Source organism: Oncorhynchus mykiss, unplaced genomic scaffold (assembly GCF_013265735.2).
Source record: "Oncorhynchus mykiss isolate Arlee unplaced genomic scaffold, USDA_OmykA_1.1 un_scaffold_259, whole genome shotgun sequence".
Lineage (NCBI taxonomy): Eukaryota > Metazoa > Chordata > Actinopteri > Salmoniformes > Salmonidae > Oncorhynchus > Oncorhynchus mykiss.
The window spans coordinates 227,501-247,500 of NW_023493715.1; the positions used below are offsets into that span (position 1 = coordinate 227,501).

The 20,000-nt window shown below is 47.9% G+C and overlaps 2 protein-coding genes across 3 annotated transcripts in view; one reads left to right on the top strand and one right to left on the bottom strand.

Moving 5' to 3' along the window:
• Positions 1–7,131, top strand: part of LOC118948742 (trichohyalin-like) — a 25,728-nt gene extending 18,597 nt beyond the window's left edge. The window contains exons 14-17 of the mRNA XM_036973511.1: positions 322–439; positions 2,730–2,837; positions 6,102–6,475; positions 6,859–7,131. Of these exons, the coding sequence (XP_036829406.1) occupies positions 322–439; positions 2,730–2,837; positions 6,102–6,475; positions 6,859–6,952 (694 nt within the window). The 3' untranslated portion in view covers positions 6,953–7,131. The remainder of the gene's footprint in view (positions 1–321; positions 440–2,729; positions 2,838–6,101; positions 6,476–6,858) is intronic.
• Positions 7,132–11,377: 4,246 nt separating this feature from the next.
• LOC110512591 overlaps positions 11,378–20,000 on the bottom strand; it is a 41,783-nt gene continuing 33,160 nt past the window's right edge. For both annotated transcript variants that reach the window (XM_036973500.1, XM_036973499.1), the window contains 5 exons: positions 17,297–17,376; positions 13,702–13,790; positions 12,833–12,975; positions 12,629–12,731; positions 11,378–11,938 (listed from right to left, as the gene is read on the bottom strand). In XM_036973500.1, the coding sequence (XP_036829395.1) occupies positions 11,737–11,938; positions 12,629–12,731; positions 12,833–12,975; positions 13,702–13,790; positions 17,297–17,376 (617 nt within the window). In that variant the 3' untranslated portion in view covers positions 11,378–11,736. The remainder of the gene's footprint in view (positions 11,939–12,628; positions 12,732–12,832; positions 12,976–13,701; positions 13,791–17,296; positions 17,377–20,000) is intronic.

A 20,000-nucleotide genomic window follows, 5' to 3' on the forward strand; every position in this document is an offset into this window, starting at 1 on the left:
TTAACGTGTGTTCCCAGCAGGAGGAGAGGGGTGGGGTTAACGTGTGTTCCCATCAGGAGGAGAGGGGTGGGGTTAACGTGTGTTCCCATCAGGAGGAGAGGGGTGGGGTTAACGTGGTCCCAGCAGGAGGAGAGGGGTGGGGTTAACGTGGTCCCAGCAGGAGGAGAGGGGTGGGGTTAACGTGTGTTCCCAGCAGGAGGAGAGGGGTGGGGTTAATGTGTGTGTGTTCCCAGGCTGGAGGAGGGGAGGGGTGTGGTTAACGTGTGTGTGTTCCCAGGCTGGAGGAGGAGAGGGGTGTGGTTAACGTGTGTGCGTTCCCAGGTTGCGGGAGCGTGAGGAGAGGTGCAGGAGGAGGGAGGTTCCTCTCTGTGATGATCTCCAGATGGGAAGACTACAGGAGAGACTCACTGAGAGGAACCAGCTCATCAAACGCCTGGTGGTAAGAACACACCCCACACTCACTCACACACCTACCGCACACACACCTACCCCACACTCACTCACACACCTACCGCACACACACCTACCCCACACTCACTCACACACCTACCGCACACACACCTACCCCACACTCACTCACTCACTCACACATCTACCTCACATACACACCTACCTCACACTCACTCACTCACACACCTACCTCACATTCACTCACACACCTACCTCACTCACTCATACACCTACCCCACACACACCTACCCTACCTACACCTACCCCACACACAAACCTACACCACACACCAACCCTACACTCACCTACCCCACACACATCTACCACACACACAACTACCACACACACAACTACCACACACACACCTACCCCAAACACATCTACCCCACACACACCTACCACACACACCTACCACACACACCTACCTCACACACACCTACTCCACACACCTACCCCGCTTCTACCCCCACAAACACCTACCCCACAAAAACCTACCCCACACACACCTACCCCACACACATCTCCCACTTACACCTACCACACACCTACCCCACACACATCTCCCACTTACACCTACCACACACATCTACCACACACACACACACACCTACCACACACACTACCCCACACACTCCTACACCACACAGTCCTACCCCACATTCCTACCCACACACCTAACACACACCTACCCCACTCCTACCCCCACACACATACCCCCTACCTACACCACACACCTACCCCACTCCTATCCCCACACCTACCCCACACATCTACCACACAAACACCTACCCCACACTCCTACCCCACACACTCTTACCCCACACTCCTACCCCCCACACCTACCCCATTCCTACCCCCACACCTAACACACACCTACCCCCCACACCTACCCCATACACACCTTCCCCCCTCTACCCCTCAAACACCTACCCCACAAAAACCTACCCCACACACACCTAACCCACACACACCTAACACACCTACCCCACACACCTACCCCAAACACATCTACCACACACACACCTACCACACACACCTACCTCACACACACCTACTCCACACACCTACCCCGCTCCTACCCCCACAAACACCTACCCCACAAAAACCTACCCAACACACACCTACCCCACACACATCTCCCACTTACACCTACCACACACCTACCCCACACACATCTCCCACTTACACCTACCACACACATCTACCACACACACACACACACTACCCCACACACTCCTACACCACACAGTCCTACCCCACATTCCTACCCACACACCTAACACACACCTACCCCACTCCTACCCCCACACACATACCCCCTACCTACACCACACACCTACCCCACACCTACCCCACACCTCTACCCCACACATCTACCACACAAACACATACCCCACACTCCTACCCCACACACTCTTACCCCACACTCCTACTCCCCACACCTACCCCATTCCTACCCCCACACCTAACACACACCTACCCCCCACACCTACCCCATACACACCTTCCCCCCTCTACCCCTCAAACACCTACCCCACAAAAACCTACCCCACACACACCTAACCCACACACACCTAACACACCTACCCCACACACCTACCCCACTTCTACCCCATACACACCTACCCCACACATCTATACCCCACTCCTACCCTACACACACCTACCCCCACACTCTTACCCCACACACCTAACACACACCTACACCACACACACCTACCCCACACACCTACCCCACTTCTACCCCATACACACCTACCCCACACATCTATACCCCACTCCTACCCTACACACACCTACCCCCACACTCTTACCCCACTCCTACCCCACTCCTACCCCACACACCTACCCCACTACCCCACACACCTACCCCACACCTACCCCCCACTCCTACCCCACACACACCTACCCCACACCTACCCCACACACACCTAACCCCCCCCCACACCTACCCCACACACTCCAACCCCACTCCTACCCCACACTCCAACCCCACTCCTACCCCACAAACAGCTACCCCCCACTCCTACCCCACAAACAGCTACCCCCCACTCCTACCCCACACACCTACCCCACACTCCTACCCCACAAACAGCTACCCCACACACCTACCCCCCACTCCTACCCCACTCCTACCCCACACACAGCTACCCCCCATTCCTACCCCACACACCTACCCCACTCCTACCCCCCACACCTACCCCACTCCTACCCCACACCTACCCCACACACCTACCCCACTCCTACCACACACACCTGATGTCTCATTGTTTCTCCAGGAGGAACGACATCAGCTGCAGCTTCATCCTCCGGTTGCCGGGGACAACGGAACCCTCAGGCTCCATGACAACAGGCCACACCCCGGGATCGTTACACCAACAATGAGGGTGACACACACACTCCTCTGTTGTCTTTGTGTTTCACTGTGTTGTATTGGTGGGATTAACTAGTGTTGTATTGGTGGGATTAACTAGTGTTGTATTGGTGGGATTAACTAGTGTTTCACTTTGTTGTATTGGTGGGATTAACTAGTGTTGTATTGGTGGGATTAACTAGTGTTTCACTGTGTTGTATTGATGGGATTAACTAGTGTTTCACTGTGTTGTATTGGTGGGATTAACTAGTGTTGTATTGGTAGGATTAACTAGTGTTGTATTGGTGGGATTAACTAGTGTTTTATTGTGTTGTATTGGTGGGATTAACTAGTGTTTAACTGTGTTGTATTGGTGGGATTAACTAGTGTTTCACTGTGTTGTATTGATGGGATTAACTAGTGTTTCACTGTGTTGTATTGGTGGGATTAACTAGTGTTGTATTGGTGGGATTAACTAGTGTTTCACTGTGTTGTATTGATGGGATTAACTAGTGTTGTATTGGTGGGATTAACTAGTGTTTCACTGTGTTGTATTGATGGGATTAACTATTGTTTCACTGTGTTGTATTGGTGGGATTAACTAGTGTTGTATTGGTAGGATTAACTAGTGTTGTATTGGTGGGATTAACTAGTTTTGTATCTGGTGGGATTAACTAGTGTTGTATCTGGTGGGATTAACTAGTGTTGTATCTGGTGGGATTAACTAGTGTTGTATTGGTGGGATTAACTAGTGTTTCACTGTGTTGTATTGGTGGGATTAACTAGTGTTTCACTGTGTTGTATTGGTGGGATTAATTCGTTTTTTACTGTGCTGTATTGGTGGGATTAACTAGTGTTGTATTGGTGGGATTAACTAGTGTTGTATTGGTAGGATTAACTAGTGTTGTATTGGTGGGATTAACTAGTGTTGTATTGGTGGGATTAACTAGTTTTGTATCTGGTGGGATTAACTAGTGTTGTATCTGGTGGGATTAACTAGTGTTGTATCTGGTGGGATTAACTAGTGTTGTATCTGGTGGGATTAACTAGTGTTGTATTGGTGGGATTAACTAGTGTTTCACTGTGTTGTATTGGTGGGATTAACTAGTGTTTCACTGTGTTGTATTGGTGGGATTAACTAGTGTTGTATTGGTGGGATTAATTCGTTTTTTACTGTGTTGTATTGGTGGGATTAACTAGTGTTGTATTGATGGGATTAACTAGTGTTGTATCTGGTGGGATTAACTAGTGTTTCACTGTGTTGTATTGATGGGATTAACTAGTGTTTCACTGTGTTGTATTGGTGGGATTAACTAGTGTTGTATTGGTGGGATTAACTAGTGTTTCACTGTGTTGTATTGGTGGGATTAATTCGTTTTTTACTGTGTTGTATTGGTGGGATTAACTAGTGTTGTATTGGTGGGATTAACTAGTGTTGTATTGATGGGATTAACTAGTGTTGTATCTGGTGGGATTAACTAGTGTTTTATTGTGTTGTATTGGTGGGATTAACTAGTGTTTCACTGTGTTGTATTGGTGGGATTAACTAGTGTTGTATTGGTAGGATTAACTAGTGTTGTATTGGTGGGATTAACTAGTGTTGTATTGGTGGGATTAACTAGTTTTGTATCTGGTGGGATTAACTAGTGTTGTATCTGGTGGGATTAACTAGTGTTGTATTGGTGGGATTAACTAGTGTTGTATCTGGTGGGATTAACTAGTGTTGTATTGGTGGGATTAACTAGTGTTTCACTGTGTTGTATTGGTGGGATTAATTAGTGTTTTACTGTGTTGTATTGGTGGGATTAACTAGTGTTTTACTGTGTTGTACTGGTGGGATTAACTAGTCTTGTATTGGTAGGATTAACTAGTGTTGTATTGGTGGGATTAACTAGTGTTGTATTGGTGGGATTAACTAGTGTTTCACTGTGTTGTATTGATGGGATTAACTAGTGTTTTGTTGGTGGGATTAACTAGTGTTTCACTGTGTTGTATTGGTGGGATTAACTAGTGTTTAACTGTGTTGTATTGATGGGATTAACTAGTGTTGTATTGGTGGGATTAACTAGTGTTTCACTGTGTTGTATTGGTGGGATTAACTAGTGTTGTATTGGTGGGATTAACTAGTGTTGTATTGGTGGGATTAACTAGTGTTTCACTGTGTTGTATTGGTGGGATTAACTAGTGTTTAACTGTGTTGTATTGATGGGATTAACTAGTGTTGTATTGGTGGGATTAACTAGTGTTGTATTGGTGGGATTAACTAGTGTTTCACTGTGTTGTATTGGTGGGATTAACTAGTGTTGTATTGGTGAGATTAACTAGTGTTTCACTGTGTTGTATTGATGGGATTAACTAGTGTTTCACTGTGTTGTATTGGTGGGATTAACTAGTGTTGTATTGGTGGGATTAACTAGTGTTGTATTGGTGGGATTAACTAGTGTTGTATTGGTGGGATTAACTAGTTTTGTATCTGGTGGGATTAACTAGTGTTGTATCTGGTGGGATTAACTAGTGTTGTATCTGGTGGGATTAACTAGTGTTGTATTGGTGGGATTAACTAGTGTTGTATTGGTGGGATTAACTAGTGTTGTATTGGTGGGATTAACTAGTGTTTCACTGTGTTGTATTGAAGGGATTAACTAGTGTTTCACTGTGTTGTATTGGTGGGATTAACTAGTGTTGTATTGGTGGGATTAACTAGTGTTGTATTGGTGGGATTAACTAGTGTTGTATTGGTGGGATTAACTAGTGTTTTGTCTTGGTGGGATTAACTAGTGTTGTATTGGTGGGATTAACTAGTGTTGTATTGGTGGGATTAACTAGTGTTTCACTGTGTTGTATTGGTGGGATTAACTAGTGTTTAACTGTGTTGTATTGATGGGATTAACTAGTGTTGTATTGGTGGGATTAACTAGTGTTGTATTGGTGGGATTAACTAGTGTTTCACTGTGTTGTATTGAAGGGATTAACTAGTGTTTCACTGTGTTGTATTGGTGGGATTAACTAGTGTTGTATTGGTGGGATTAACTAGTGTTGTATTGGTGGGATTAACTAGTGTTGTATCTGGTGGGATTAACTAGTGTTGTATTGGTGGGATTAACTAGTGTTTTGTCTTGGTGGGATTAACTAGTGTTGTATTGGTGGGATTAACTAGTGTTGTATTGGTGGGATTAACTAGTGTTTCACTGTGTTGTATTGGTGGGATTAACTAGTGTTTCACTGTGTTGTAAGAATGTTGTCGTCATGACGTTGTGTTTCACTGTGTTGTATGAATGTTGTCGTCATGACGTTTCAGAGGAAGCGTGTGGAGGAGTCTCCGCCCCGCGTCACCAGCGTTCCAAACCTCAGCGCCTATGAGAGGAGCGTCCTCCTCCCCCACGACACCCCCTCCCCCTGCCTCCCCCAACATCCCTCCCCCTCCTCAACTCTGCCCTACGCCTCCTCCTCTCTCCCCCGTTCCTCCCCCTCCCTCCCCCGTACTCCCAGGTCTCCCAGTTTGGATCCCAGCGGTCGCGGCCCTCTCTCTCGTACCCCCACTCCTCTCCCCCCTGCTCCCACCACCCCCCTCCCCCTCTGTCCATCCTCCCTCCCCGAGCCTCGACACGGGATTCGACACGTCACCTCACCCTCGCAGGAGCTCCGCCCACACCTGAACAGCCAGTCAACCAGGTAACAGATACTGTATCTATGGAAACAGCACAGCCAATAGCGCTGTCTGTGTTCCTTCACAAAGCCCAATGTCCTTCTCTGTCTGTCTAAGAATATCATCCCATAGTTGTCTGTCTCCTTCTGTATTTCTGTCTGTCTCTCTCTGTCTGTCTGTCTGACTCTCTCTCTGTCTGTCTGACTCTCTCTCTGTCTGTCTGTCTGTCTGTCTCTCTGTCTGTCTGACTCTCTGTCTGTCTGACTCTCTGTCTGTCTGTCTGACTCTCTGTCTGTTTGTCTCTCTGTCAGTCTGTCTGTTTGACTCTCTGTCTGTCTGTCTGTCTCTTTGTCTGTCTGTCTGTCTGTCTGTCCCCCAGCAGTCTAAAATGTGCTTCCTGTGTTCCCAGGAGCCCATATTTGGAGCAGAGGGGGAGTGGCCAGGGGGCAGAGGGGCGGGACCCTCAGAGGCAGGATTGGTACACAAAGTACTTCTCCTTCTGAACACACCCACACACACCACACCCACACACACACCCCACACACACACAGGTGACCTCTACACACCTGTACAACACACTCAGCTTTAAACAAACACCTGACAGACCAAAACTATGCTTGTTCAATGCAAATGTACTGTATTATAATCTATAATGTGGAATAAAGTATTTTATTTATATTTACTCTGCTGTCTTTGGTTTGTTGTTGTATCAGTTTCAGCTACTGTAGGGGGGGCTGTTTCCCGAACCAGGTGACTGTTGTTCAGATACTGTAGGGGGGGCTGTTTCCCGAACCAGGTGACTGTTGTTCAGATACTGTAGGGGGGGCTGTTTCCCGAACCAGGTGACTGTTGTTCAGATACTGTAGGGGGGGGCTGTTCCCCGAACCAGGTGACTGTTGTTCAGATACTGTAGGGGGGCTGTTTCCCGAACCAGGTGACTGTTGTTCAGATACTGTAGGGGGGGCTGTTCCCCGAACCAGGTGACTGCTGTTCAGATACTGTAGGGGGGGCTGTTCCCCGAACCAGGTGACTGTTGTTCAGATACTGTAGGGGGGGCTGTTCCCCGAACCAGGTGACTGCTGTTCAGATACTGTAGGGGGGGCTGTTTCCCGAACCAGGTGACTGTTGTTCAGATACTGTAGGGGGGCTGTTCCCCGAACCAGGTGACTGTTGTTCAGATACTGGAGGGGGGCTGTTTCCCGAACCAGGTGACTGTTGTTCAGATACTGGAGGGGGGCTGTTCCCCGAACCAGGTGACTGTTGTTCAGATACTGGAGGGGGGCTGTTCCCCGAACCAGGATGAATGAGTTAGCCAGGTGAGAGGGCCGAGTATAGCCCACAAAGATCTCCGCCACGGCACAACCCAAGGGGGGGGCGCCAACCAAGACAGGAAGATCACATCAGTGACTCAACCCACTCAAGTGACACACCCCTCCCAGGGACGGTATGAGAGAGCCCCAATAAGCCAGTGACTCAGACCCTGTAATAGGGTTAGAATAGGGTTAGAATCTCAGTGGAAAGAGGGGAACCGGCCAGGCAGAGACAGCAAGGGCGGTTCGTTGCTCCAGAGCTTTTCCGTTCACCTTCACACTCCTGGGCCAGACTACACTCAATCATATGACCCACTGAAGAGATGAGTCTTCAGACTACACTCAATCATATGACCCACTGAAGAGATGAGTCTTCAGACTACACTCAATCATATGACCCACTGAAGAGATGAGTCTTCAGACTACACCCAATCATATGACCTAATGAAGAGATGAGTCTTCAGACTACACCCAATCATATGACCCACTGAAGAGATGAGTCTTCAGACTACACTCAATCATATGACCCACTGAAGAGATGAGTCTTCAGACTACACCCAATCATATGACCCACTGAAGAGATGAGTCTTCAGTAAAGACTTAAAGGTCGAGACCGAGTCTGCATCTCTGACATGGGTAGGCAGACCGTTTCATAAAAATGGAGCTCTATAGGAGAAAGCCCTGCCTCCAGCTGTTTGCTTAGAAATTCTAGGGACAATTATATACTCCTCTGAAAACTGGTCATCTCTGTATACCCGTTGCAAGACCCACTGGTTGATGCTTATTTATAAAACCCTCTTAGGCCTCACACACCCCTATCTGAGATATCTACTGCAGCCCTCATCCTCCACATACAACACCTGTTCACTCCCCCCTATCTGAGATATCTACTGCAGCCCTCATCCTCCACATACAACACCTGTTCACTCCCCTCTATCTGAGATACCTACTGCAGCCCTCATCCTCCACATACAACACCTGTTCACTCCCCCCTATCTGAGATATCTACTGCAGCCCTCATCCTCCACATGCAACACCCGTTCTGCCAGTCACATTCTGTTAAAGGTCCCGAAAGCACACACATCTCTGGGTCGCTCCTCTTTTCAGTTCGCTGCAGCTGGAACGAGCTGCAACAAACACTCAAACTGGACAGTTTTATCTCCATCTCTTCATTCAAAGACTCAATCATGGACACTCTTACTGACAGTTGTGGCTGCTTTGTGTGATGTGTTGTTGTCTCTACCTTCTTACCCTTTGTGCTGTTGTCTGGGCCCAATAATGTTTGTACCATGGTTTGTTCTGCTACCATGTTGTGTTGCTACCATGTTGTTGTCATGTTGTGTTGCTACCATGTTGTTGTCACATTGCTACCATGTTGTTGTCCTGTTGTTGCTACCATGTTGTTGTCCTGTTGTTGCTACCATGTTGCTGTCACATTGCTACCATGTTGTTGTCATGTGTTGCTACCATGATGTCATTGCTACCATGTTATTGTCCTGTTGTTGCTACCATGTTGTTGTCACATTGCTACCATGTTGTTGTCATGTTGTGTTGTTACCATGTTTTCATGTTGTGTTGCTACCATGTTATTGTCACATTGCTACCATGTTGTTGTCCTGTTGTTGCTACCATGTTGTTGTCATGTTGTGTTGCTACCATGTTGTTGTCCTGTTGTTGCTACCATGTTGTGTTGCTACCATGTTGTTGTCATGTTTTGCTACCATGTTGTCATGCTGTGTTGCTACCACGTTGTCATGCTACCATGTTGTTGTCATGTTGTGTTGCTACCATGTTGTTGTCATGTGTTGTTACCATGTTGTTGTCATGTTGTGTTGCTACCATGCTGTGTTGTCATGTTGTGTTGCTACCATGCTGTGTTGTCATGTTGTGTTGCTACCATGCTGTGTTGTCATGTTGTATTGCTACCATGTTGTTGTCATGTGTTGTTACCATGTTGTTGTCATGTGTTGCTACCATGTTGTTGTCATGTTGTGTTGCTGCCATGCTGTGTTGTCATGTTGTGTTTCTACCATGTTGTTGTCGTCATGTTGTCATGCTACCATGTTGTGTTGTTACGCTACCATGCTGTGTTGTCATGTGTTTCTACCATGTTGTGATGCTACCATGTTGTTGTCATGTGTTACTACCATGCTGTGTTGCTACCATGTTGTTGTCATGTGTTACTACCATGCTGTGTTGCTACCATGTTGTTGTCATGCTGTGTTGCTACCATGTTGTGATGCTACCATGTTGTCATGCTGTGTTGTCATGTGTTGCTACCATGTTGTGATGCTACCATGTTGTTGTCATGTTGTTTTTGCTACCATGCTCTTGTCATGTGTTACTGCCTTGCTGTGTTGTTGTCTTTAGGTCTCTCTTTATGGAGTGTGATGCTACCATGTTGTGATGCTGCTGTGTTGTCATGTGTTGCTACCATGTTGTGATGCTACCATGTTGTGTTGCTACCATGCTCTTGTCATGTGTTACTGCCATGCTATGTTGTTGTCTTAGGTCTCTCTTTATGTTGTGTTGTCTCTCTTTATGTTGTGTTGTCTCTCTTGTCGTGATGTGTGTTTTGTCCTATATTTATATTTAATTTATTTTAATCCCAGCCCCCGTAGGAGGTCTTTTGCCTTCTGGGAGGCCGTCATCGTAAATAATAATTAGTGTTTAACTGACTTGCCTAGTTAAATAAAGGTTAAATACAAGAATGAAAGCCACCCTCTCTTGAGGAATGCTGCTTTTTAGTTCGCTTTGTGACAGTATTAAAAAAAATATTTAGGATTGAACTTTTCTCCTCAATTACGTTGTAAAAATAGGATGCAGCAGTGAGTCGATACGGCACGGTACCGTCTTTCAGAAGACTTCCTGTTTGGTGGAGCAGCAGTGAGGGCTCTTCGATACGGCACGGTACTGTCTTTCCAAGCTAGACAGAAGACTTCCTGTTTGGTGGAGCAGCAGTGAGGGCTCTTCGATACGGCACGGTACGGTCTTTCAGAAGACTTCCTGTTTGGTGGAGCAGCAGTGAGGGCTCTTCGATACGGCACGGTACTGTCTTTCAGAAGACTTCCTGTTTGGTGGAGCAGCAGTGAGGGCTCTTCGATACGGCACTGTCTTTCAGAAGACTTCCTGTTTGGTGGAGCAGCAGTGAGGGCTCTTCGATACGGCACGGTACGGTCTTTCCAAGCTAGTCAGAAGACTTCCTGTTTGGTGGAGCAGCAGTGAGGGCTCTTCGATACGGCACGGTACTGTCTTTCCAAGCTAGTCAGAAGACTTCCTGTTTGGTGGAGCAGCAGTGAGGGCTCTTCGATACGGCACGGTTCTGTCTTTCCAAGCTAGTCAGAAGACTTCCAGTTTGGTGTGGCGCCATTTCTGTTCCAATGTTCTGGAAGCTTCAGGGTATTTTCTTTGTTGTCAGGGAGCTAGTTTATTGTGCCGGATGTTTTGTTTTTAGCGGTGAGACTGCATTGAGACTAGTACGTTCAGATCCGCAGTTAGGTGGGTAACAGATTTCTGTACTCCGCCGTCCTTGACGAGGCGGAGGGAGTCTGGAACGGCGTCTAGGAATCTTTGCGTTGTTTCTTGATAATAAAAAAAAAATCAGACACGAAAACACACTTTTTGGTCATTGTTTCTAATTCAACGTTTATTAACGAAACCCATTTTTTAATTTTAGAATACAAAGCCATTACAGTCTTCTGGGTTTATAAATATTATTCACAAGAAGAGTTCACCTCCAAAAAAAGGTTACGACTGGATCCTCCTACACAATACTATAGCTAACCACTTAGCATCCCGCTAACCAGTTAGCATCCCGCTAACCACTTAGCATCCCGCTAACCACTTAGCATCCCGCTAACCAGTTAGCATCCCGCTAACCAGTTAGCATCCCGCTAACCAGTTAGCATCCCGCTAACCACTTAGCATCCCGCTAACAACAACAACAACAATATGTGGCAGTACACACACTCTCTTTCTCATTGGAACAGGCCACAGTTGTACAGTATGTCAGAGGCAGATCGGAAGGTGAGGACATCGTCGTGGAAACGCTGCAGGTCCAACCTGGCCTGCTTGACGCCCCGCCCCCCTCGACTCTTATAGGTCATAGTCAGCAGCTTGGAGCTCAAGTAGTGGAGCCACAACACATTGGAGTGGGGCTGGTAGTCACCCCACTTGTTACTGTAGGAGAGAGAGAGAGAGACAGGTTAGAGACAGACAGACAGGTTAGAGACAGACAGGTTACCACCCACACCCCCAATAACCACCCACACACCGTTAACCACCCACACCAATGTACCCGTTCTCCATGGTAACCACCCACACCCACATACCCGTTCTCCATGGTAACCCCCCACCCCAACGTACCCGTTCTCCTGTCTCATGAGTCTGTAGATGTCAAACTGCAGGTCTCCATGGTAACCCCCGACCCCAACATACCCGTTCTCCTGTCTCATGAGTCTGTAGATGTCAAACTGCAGGTCTCCATGGTAACCCCCCACCCCAACGTACCCGTTCTCCTGTCTCATGAGTCTGTAGATGTCAAACTGCAGGTCTCCATGGTAACCCCCCACCCCAACGTACCCGTTCTCCTGTCTCATGAGTCTGTAGATGTCAAACTGCAGGTCTCCATGGTAACCCCCCACCCCAACGTACCCGTTCTCCCGTCTCATGAGTCTGTAGATGTCAAACTGCAGGTCTCCATGGTAACCCCCCACCCCAACGTACCCGTTCTCCCGTCTCATGAGTCTGAAGATGTCAAACTGCAGGTCTCCATGGTAACCCCCCACCCCAACGTACCCGTTCTCCTGTCTCATGAGTCTGTAGATGTCAAACTGCAGGTCTCCATGGTAACCCCCCACCCAAACGTACCCGTTCTCCTGTCTCATGAGTCTGTAGATGTCAAACTGCAGGTCTCCATGTCCCTGGAACAACTCCTCATCCTCTGAGATGTCACAGGACACGGTGAGACCATCTACACACACACACACACACACACACGTTAGTGGTACAGAGCGAGAGACAGGGGTAGAGAGACAGAGAGGGAGACAGCGAGGGAGACAGAGGTGGACTGACCAATCTCGAGCCTGGAGAGGGAGTAGTCGATGATGCGTACGCTCACCCCCCTGGTCTCTAAGGAATGGTTTGTTCCATTGAGGAGGAAACTCCCCTCCTTCTCCTTAGTGGACTGGACCAACACATTACCCCAGTGGAGGTCTCTGAGGACAGGAAAACAGGTTACTAACACACACAGTTAGGTGTTACCAGACAGACAGACAGACAGACAGACAGACAGACGTAACCAGACAGACCAGGTTAGACAGACAGACAGGTTAGACAGACAGACAGGTTAGACAGACAGACAGACAGACGTAACCAGACAGACCAGGTTAGACAGACAGACAGACAGGTTAGACAGACAGACCAGGTTAGACAGACAGACAGACAGGTTAGACAGACAGACAGACAGGTTAGACAGACAGACAGACAGACAGACAGACAGACCAGGTTAGACAGACAGACAGACCAGGTTAGACAGAGACAGACCAGGTTAGACAGACAGACAGACCAGGTTAGACAGAGACAGACCAGGTTAGACAGACAGACAGACCAGGTTAGACAGAGACAGACCAGGTTAGACAGAGACAGACCAGGTTAGACAGAGACAGACCAGGTTAGACAGAGACAGACCAGGTTAGACAGACAGACAGACCAGGTTAGACAGAGACAGACCAGGTTAGACAGACAGACAGACCAGGTTAGACAGAGACAGACCAGGTTAGACAGACAGACAGACCAGGTTAGACAGAGACAGACCAGGTTAGACAGACAGACAGACCAGGTTAGACAGAGACAGACCAGGTTAGACAGAGACAGACCAGGTTAGACAGAGACAGACCAGGTTAGACAGAGACAGACCAGGTTAGACAGACAGACAGACAGACCTGTGTTCAAAGCAGAGCTCCTGTTCAGCCACAGCCAGAGCAGCAGTCACCTGATGGAGGATACTCTTAGACACCATCACTGACGCCAGCTGGAGAGGAGACAGGAGAGAGGGAGGAGGGGAGAGAGAGAGGAGAGAGGGAGGGGAGGAGGAGAGAGGAGAGAGGGGAGGAGGAGAGAGGAGAGAGGGGAGGAGGAGAGAGGAGAGAGGGGAGGAGGAGAGAGGGGAGGAGGGGAGAGAGGGAGGAAAGAGGGAGGGGAGGAGGAGAGAGGAGAGAGGGGAGGAGGAGAGAGGGGAGGAGGAGAGAGGAGAGAGGGGAGGAGGGGAGAGAGGGAGGAAAGAGGGAGGGGAGGAGGAGAGAGGAGAGAGGGGAGGAGGAGAGAGGAGAGGAGGAGAGAGGAGAGAGGGGAGGAGGAGAGAGGGGAGGAGGGGAGAGAGGGAGGAAAGAGGGAGGGGAGGAGGAGAGAGGGGAGGAGGAGAGAGGAGAGAGGGGAGGAGGAGAGAGGAGAAAGGGGAGGAGGAGAAAGGGGAGGAGGAGAGGAGGAGAGGGAGGAGGAGAGGGAGGAGAGGAGGAGAGGGAGGAGAGGAGGAGAGGGAGGAGAGGGAGGAGAGAGAGGACAGGACAGGGAGAGGAGATGATGAGGAGGAGGGGAGGGGACACCCAATCAGATATACTGTAGAGAACCAAACAGAACAAGGTCTCCTCACCTGTCCATTACTGTCCTCACCTGTCCATTACTGTCCTCACATGTCCTCCAGGTCTCCTCACCTGTCCATTACTGTCCTCCAGGTCTCCTCACCTGTCCATTACTGTCCTCCAGGTCTCCTCACCTGTCCATTACTGTCCTCCAGATCTCCTCACCTGTCCATTACTGTTCTCCAGGTCTCCTCACCTGTCCATTACTGTTCTCCAGGTCTCCTCACCTGTCCATTACTGTTCTCCAGGTCTCCTCACCTGTCCATTACTGTTCTCCAGGTCTCCTCACCTGTCCATTACTGTCCTCACCTGTCCATTACTGTCCTCCAGGTCTCCTCACCTGTCCATTACTGTCCTCCAGGTCTCCTCACCTGTCCATTACTGTCCTCCAGGTCTCCTCACCTGTCCATTACTGTCCTCCAGGTGTCCTCACCTGTCCATTACTGTCCTCCAGGTCTCTTCACCTGTCCATTACTGTTCTCCAGGTCTCCTCACCTGTCCATTACTGTTCTCCAGGTCTCCTCACCTGTCCATTACTGTTCTCCAGGTCTCCTCACCTGTCCATTACTGTCCTCACCTGTCCTCCAGGTCTCCTCACCTGTCCATTACTGTCCTCCAGGTCTCCTCACCTGTCCATTACTGTCCTCCAGGTCTCTTCACCTGTCCATTACTGTCCTCCAGGTCTCCTCACCTGTCCATTACTGTCCTCCAGGTCTCCTCACCTGTCCATTACTGTCCTCCAGGTCTCCTCACCTGTCCATTACTGTTCTCCAGGTCTCCTCACCTGTCCATTACTGTCCTCCAGGTCTCCTCACCTATCCATTACTGTCCTCCAGGTCTCCTCACCTGTCCATTACTGTCCTCACCTGTCCTCCAGGTCTCCTCACCTGTCCATTACTGTCCTCCAGGTCTCCTCACCTGTCCATTACTGTCCTCCAGGTCTCTTCACCTGTCCATTACTGTCCTCCAGGTCTCCTCACCTGTCCATTACTGTCCTCCGGGTCTCCTCACCTGTCCATTACTGTCCTCCAGATCTCCTCACCTGTCCATTACTGTTCTCCAGGTCTCCTCACCTGTCCATTACTGTTCTCCAGGTCTCCTCACCTGTCCATTACTGTTCTCCAGGTCTCCTCACCTGTCCATTACTGTTCTCCAGGTCTCCTCACCTGTCCATTACTGTCCTCACCTGTCCATTACTGTCCTCCAGGTCTCCTCACCTGTCCATTACTGTCCTCCAGGTCTCCTCACCTGTCCATTACTGTCCTCCAGGTCTCCTCACCTGTCCATTACTGTCCTCCAGATCTCCTCACCTGTCCATTACTGTTCTCCAGGTCTCCTCACCTGTCCATTACTGTTCTCCAGGTCTCCTCACCTGTCCATTACTGTTCTCCAGGTCTCCTCACCTGTCCATTACTGTTCTCCAGGTCTCCTCACCTGTCCATTACTGTCCTCACCTGTCCATTACTGTCCTCCAGGTCTCCTCACCTGTCCATTACTGTCCTCCAGGTCTCCTCACCTGTCCATTACTGTCCTCCAGGTCTCCTCACCTGTCCATTACTGTCCTCCAGGTGTCCTCACCTGTCCATTACTGTCCTCCAGGTCTCTTCACCTGTCCATTACTGTTCTCCAGGTCTCCTCACCTGTCCATTACTGTTCTCCAGGTCTCCTCACCTGTCCATTACTGTTCTCCAGGTCTCCTCACCTGTCCATTACTGTCCTCACCTGTCCTCCAGGTCTCCTCACCTGTCCATTACTGTCCTCCAGGTCTCCTCACCTGTCCATTACTGTCCTCCAGGTCTCTTCACCTGTCCATTACTGTCCTCCAGGTCTCCTCACCTGTCCATTACTGTCCTCCAGGTCTCCTCACCTGTCCATTACTGTCCTCCAGGTCTCCTCACCTGTCCATTACTGTTCTCCAGGTCTCCTCACCTGTCCATTACTGTCCTCCAGGTCTCCTCACCTATCCATTACTGTCCTCCAGGTCTCCTCACCTGTCCATTACTGTCCTCACCTGTCCTCCAGGTCTCCTCACCTGTCCATTACTGTCCTCCAGGTCTCCTCACCTGTCCATTACTGTCCTCCAGGTCTCTTCACCTGTCCATTACTGTCCTCCAGGTCTCCTCACCTGTCCATTACTGTCCTCCGGGTCTCCTCACCTGTCCATTACTGTCCTCCAGATCTCCTCACCTGTCCATTACTGTTCTCCAGGTCTCCTCACCTGTCCATTACTGTTCTCCAGGTCTCCTCACCTGTCCATTACTGTTCTCCAGGTCTCCTCACCTGTCCATTACTGTTCTCCAGGTCTCCTCACCTGTCCATTACTGTCCTCACCTGTCCATTACTGTCCTCCAGGTCTCCTCACCTGTCCATTACTGTCCTCCAGGTCTCCTCACCTGTCCATTACTGTCCTCCAGGTCTCCTCACCTGTCCATTACTGTCCTCCAGGTGTCCTCACCTGTCCATTACTGTCCTCCAGGTCTCCTCACCTGTCCATTACTGTTCTCCAGGTCTCCTCACCTGTCCATTACTGTTCTCCAGGTCTCCTCACCTGTCCATTACTGTTCTCCAGGTCTCCTCACCTGTCCATTACTGTCCTCACCTGTCCTCCAGGTCTCCTCACCTGTCCATTACTGTCCTCCAGGTCTCTTCACCTGTCCATTACTGTCCTCCAGGTCTCCTCACCTGTCCATTACTGTCCTCCAGGTCTCCTCACCTGTCCATTACTGTCCTCCAGGTCTCCTCACCTGTCCATTACTGTCCTCCAGGTCTCCTCACCTGTCCATTACTGTTCTCCAGGTCTCCTCACCTGTCCATTACTGTCCTCCAGGTCTCCTCACCTATCCATTACTGTCCTCCAGGTCTCCTCACCTGTCCATTACTGTTCTCCAGGTCTCCTCACCTGTCCATTACTGTTCTCCAGGTCACTGCCTCCAAACTCAAACTCCAGGATCAGAAACAGCTGCTCCTCATTGAAGAAATCTGAGAGAATGAAACAGACGGAGGCTAAATTAGTCAATGAGGTTTATTCACGAGAACGCTGGTCTGTTGTACGAAACCATTAATTTAATACCGGCTCCTTACTCCTTACATTCACACACAAACAGTAGGTATCCTACGCACACACTGTCCTGCTGCCTAGCCGACAAAGATTAGGGGAGTCAGTGAGAATCACTCCTCCCTCAAGACAGGGAGACCCTGGGAAGTACTCTGTGGCCCCCAGCCAAGGTCGGCACCGAATAAGACTGTTTTAAGATACTATAATACAGATATATTGTTATACACTCTGACCAAAAACTACACTCACGGAGATATAATTCTGAGTAAAACCACACACACACATTAGAATAACCTCATGATTCTAATCAATTTCATCATGATTCTCATCACTTCCATCATGATTCTAATCAATTCCATCATGATTCTCATCACTTCCATCATGATTCTAATCACTTCCATCATGATTCTCATCACTTCCATCATGATTCTAATCAATTCCATCATGATTCTAATCACTTCCATCATGATTCTAATCAATTTCATCATGATTCTCATCACTTCCATCATGATTCTCATCACTTCCATCATGATTCTAATCACTTCCATCATGATTCTCATCACTTCCATCATGATTCTAATCACTTCCATCATGATTCTCATCACTTCCATCATGATTCTAATCACTTCCATCATGATTCTAATCACTTCCATCATGATTCTAATCACTTCCATCATGATTCTAATCACTTCCATCATGATTCTCATCACTTCCATCATGATTCTAATCACTTCCATCATGATTCTCATCACTTCCATCATGATTCTAATCAATTTCATCATGATTCTCATCACTTCCATCATGATTCTAATCAATTTCATCATGATTCTCATCACTTCCATCATGATTCTCATCACTTCCATCATGATTCTAATCACTTCCATCATGATTCTCATCACTTCCATCATGATTCTAATCAATTCCATCATGATTCTAATCAATTTCATCATGATTCTCATCACTTCCATCATGATTCTCATCACTTCCATCATGATTCTAATCAATTCCATCATGATTCTAATCAATTTCATCATGATTCGCATCACTTCCATCATGATTCTCATCACTTCCATCATGATTCTAATCAATTTCATCATGATTCTCATCACTTCCATCATGATTCTAATCAATTCCATCATGATTCTAATCACTTCCATCATGATTCTAATCAATTTCATCATGATTCTCATCACTTCCATCATGATTCTCATCACTTCCATCATGATTCTCATCACTTCCATCATGATTCTCATCACTTCCATCATGATTCTCATCACTTCCATCATGATTCTAATCACTTCCATCATGATTCTCATCACTTCCATCATGATTCTAATCACTTCCATCATGATTCTAATCACTTCCATCATGATTCTAATCACTTCCATCATGATTCTAATCACTTCCATCATGATTCTCATCACTTCCATCATGATTCTAATCACTTCCATCATGATTCTAATCACTTCCATCATGATTCTAATCACTTCCATCATGATTCTAATCACTTCCATCATGATTCTCATCACTTCCATCATGATTCTAATCACTTCCATCATGATTCTAATCAATTTCATCATGATTCTCATCACTTCCATCATGATTCTAATCAATTTCATCATGATTCTCATCACTTCCATCATGATTCTCATCACTTCCATCATGATTCTAATCAATTTCATCATGATTCTCATCACTTCCATCATGATTCTCATCACTTCCATCATGATTCTAATCAATTCCATCATGATTCTAATCAATTTCATCATGATTCTCATCACTTCCATCATGATTCTCATCACTTCCATCATGATTCTAATCAATTCCATCATGATTCTAATCAATTTCATCATGATTCTCATCACTTCCATCATGATTCTCATCACTTCCATCATGATTCTAATCAATTTCATCATGATTCTCATCACTTCCATCATGATTCTAATCAATTTCATCATGATTCTAATCACTTCCATCATGATTCTAATCAATTCCATCATGATTCTAATCAATTCCATCATGATTCTAATCAATTTCATCATGATTCTAATCAATTTCATACAATCATATGGTTTCAGGGTGGAATATTCTAATCATTCATATGAACATATAAAATCCCATTAACACTTTGTCACCCTGGGGTATTGTGACGTCATCCTGGGGCTAGCCCAGCTCCCAGACCGAAGGGGACGGGATAGAGCTAGCACAGCTCCCAGACCGAAGGGGACGGGATAGACCTAGCCCAGCTCCCAGACCGAAGGAAACGGGATAGAGCTAGCCCAGCTCCCAGACCGAAGGGGACGGGATAGAGCTAGCCCAGCTCCCAGACCGAAGGGGACGGGATAGAGCTAGCCCAGCTCCCAGACCGAAGGGGACGGGATAGAGCTAGCCCAGCTCCCAGACCGAAGGGGATGGGATAGAGCTAGCCCAGCTCCCAGACCGAAGGGGATGGGATAGAGCTAGCCCAGCTCCCAGACCGAAGGGGATTGGATAGAGCTAGCCCAGCTCCCAGACCGAAGGGGATGGGATAGAGCTAGCCCAACTCCCA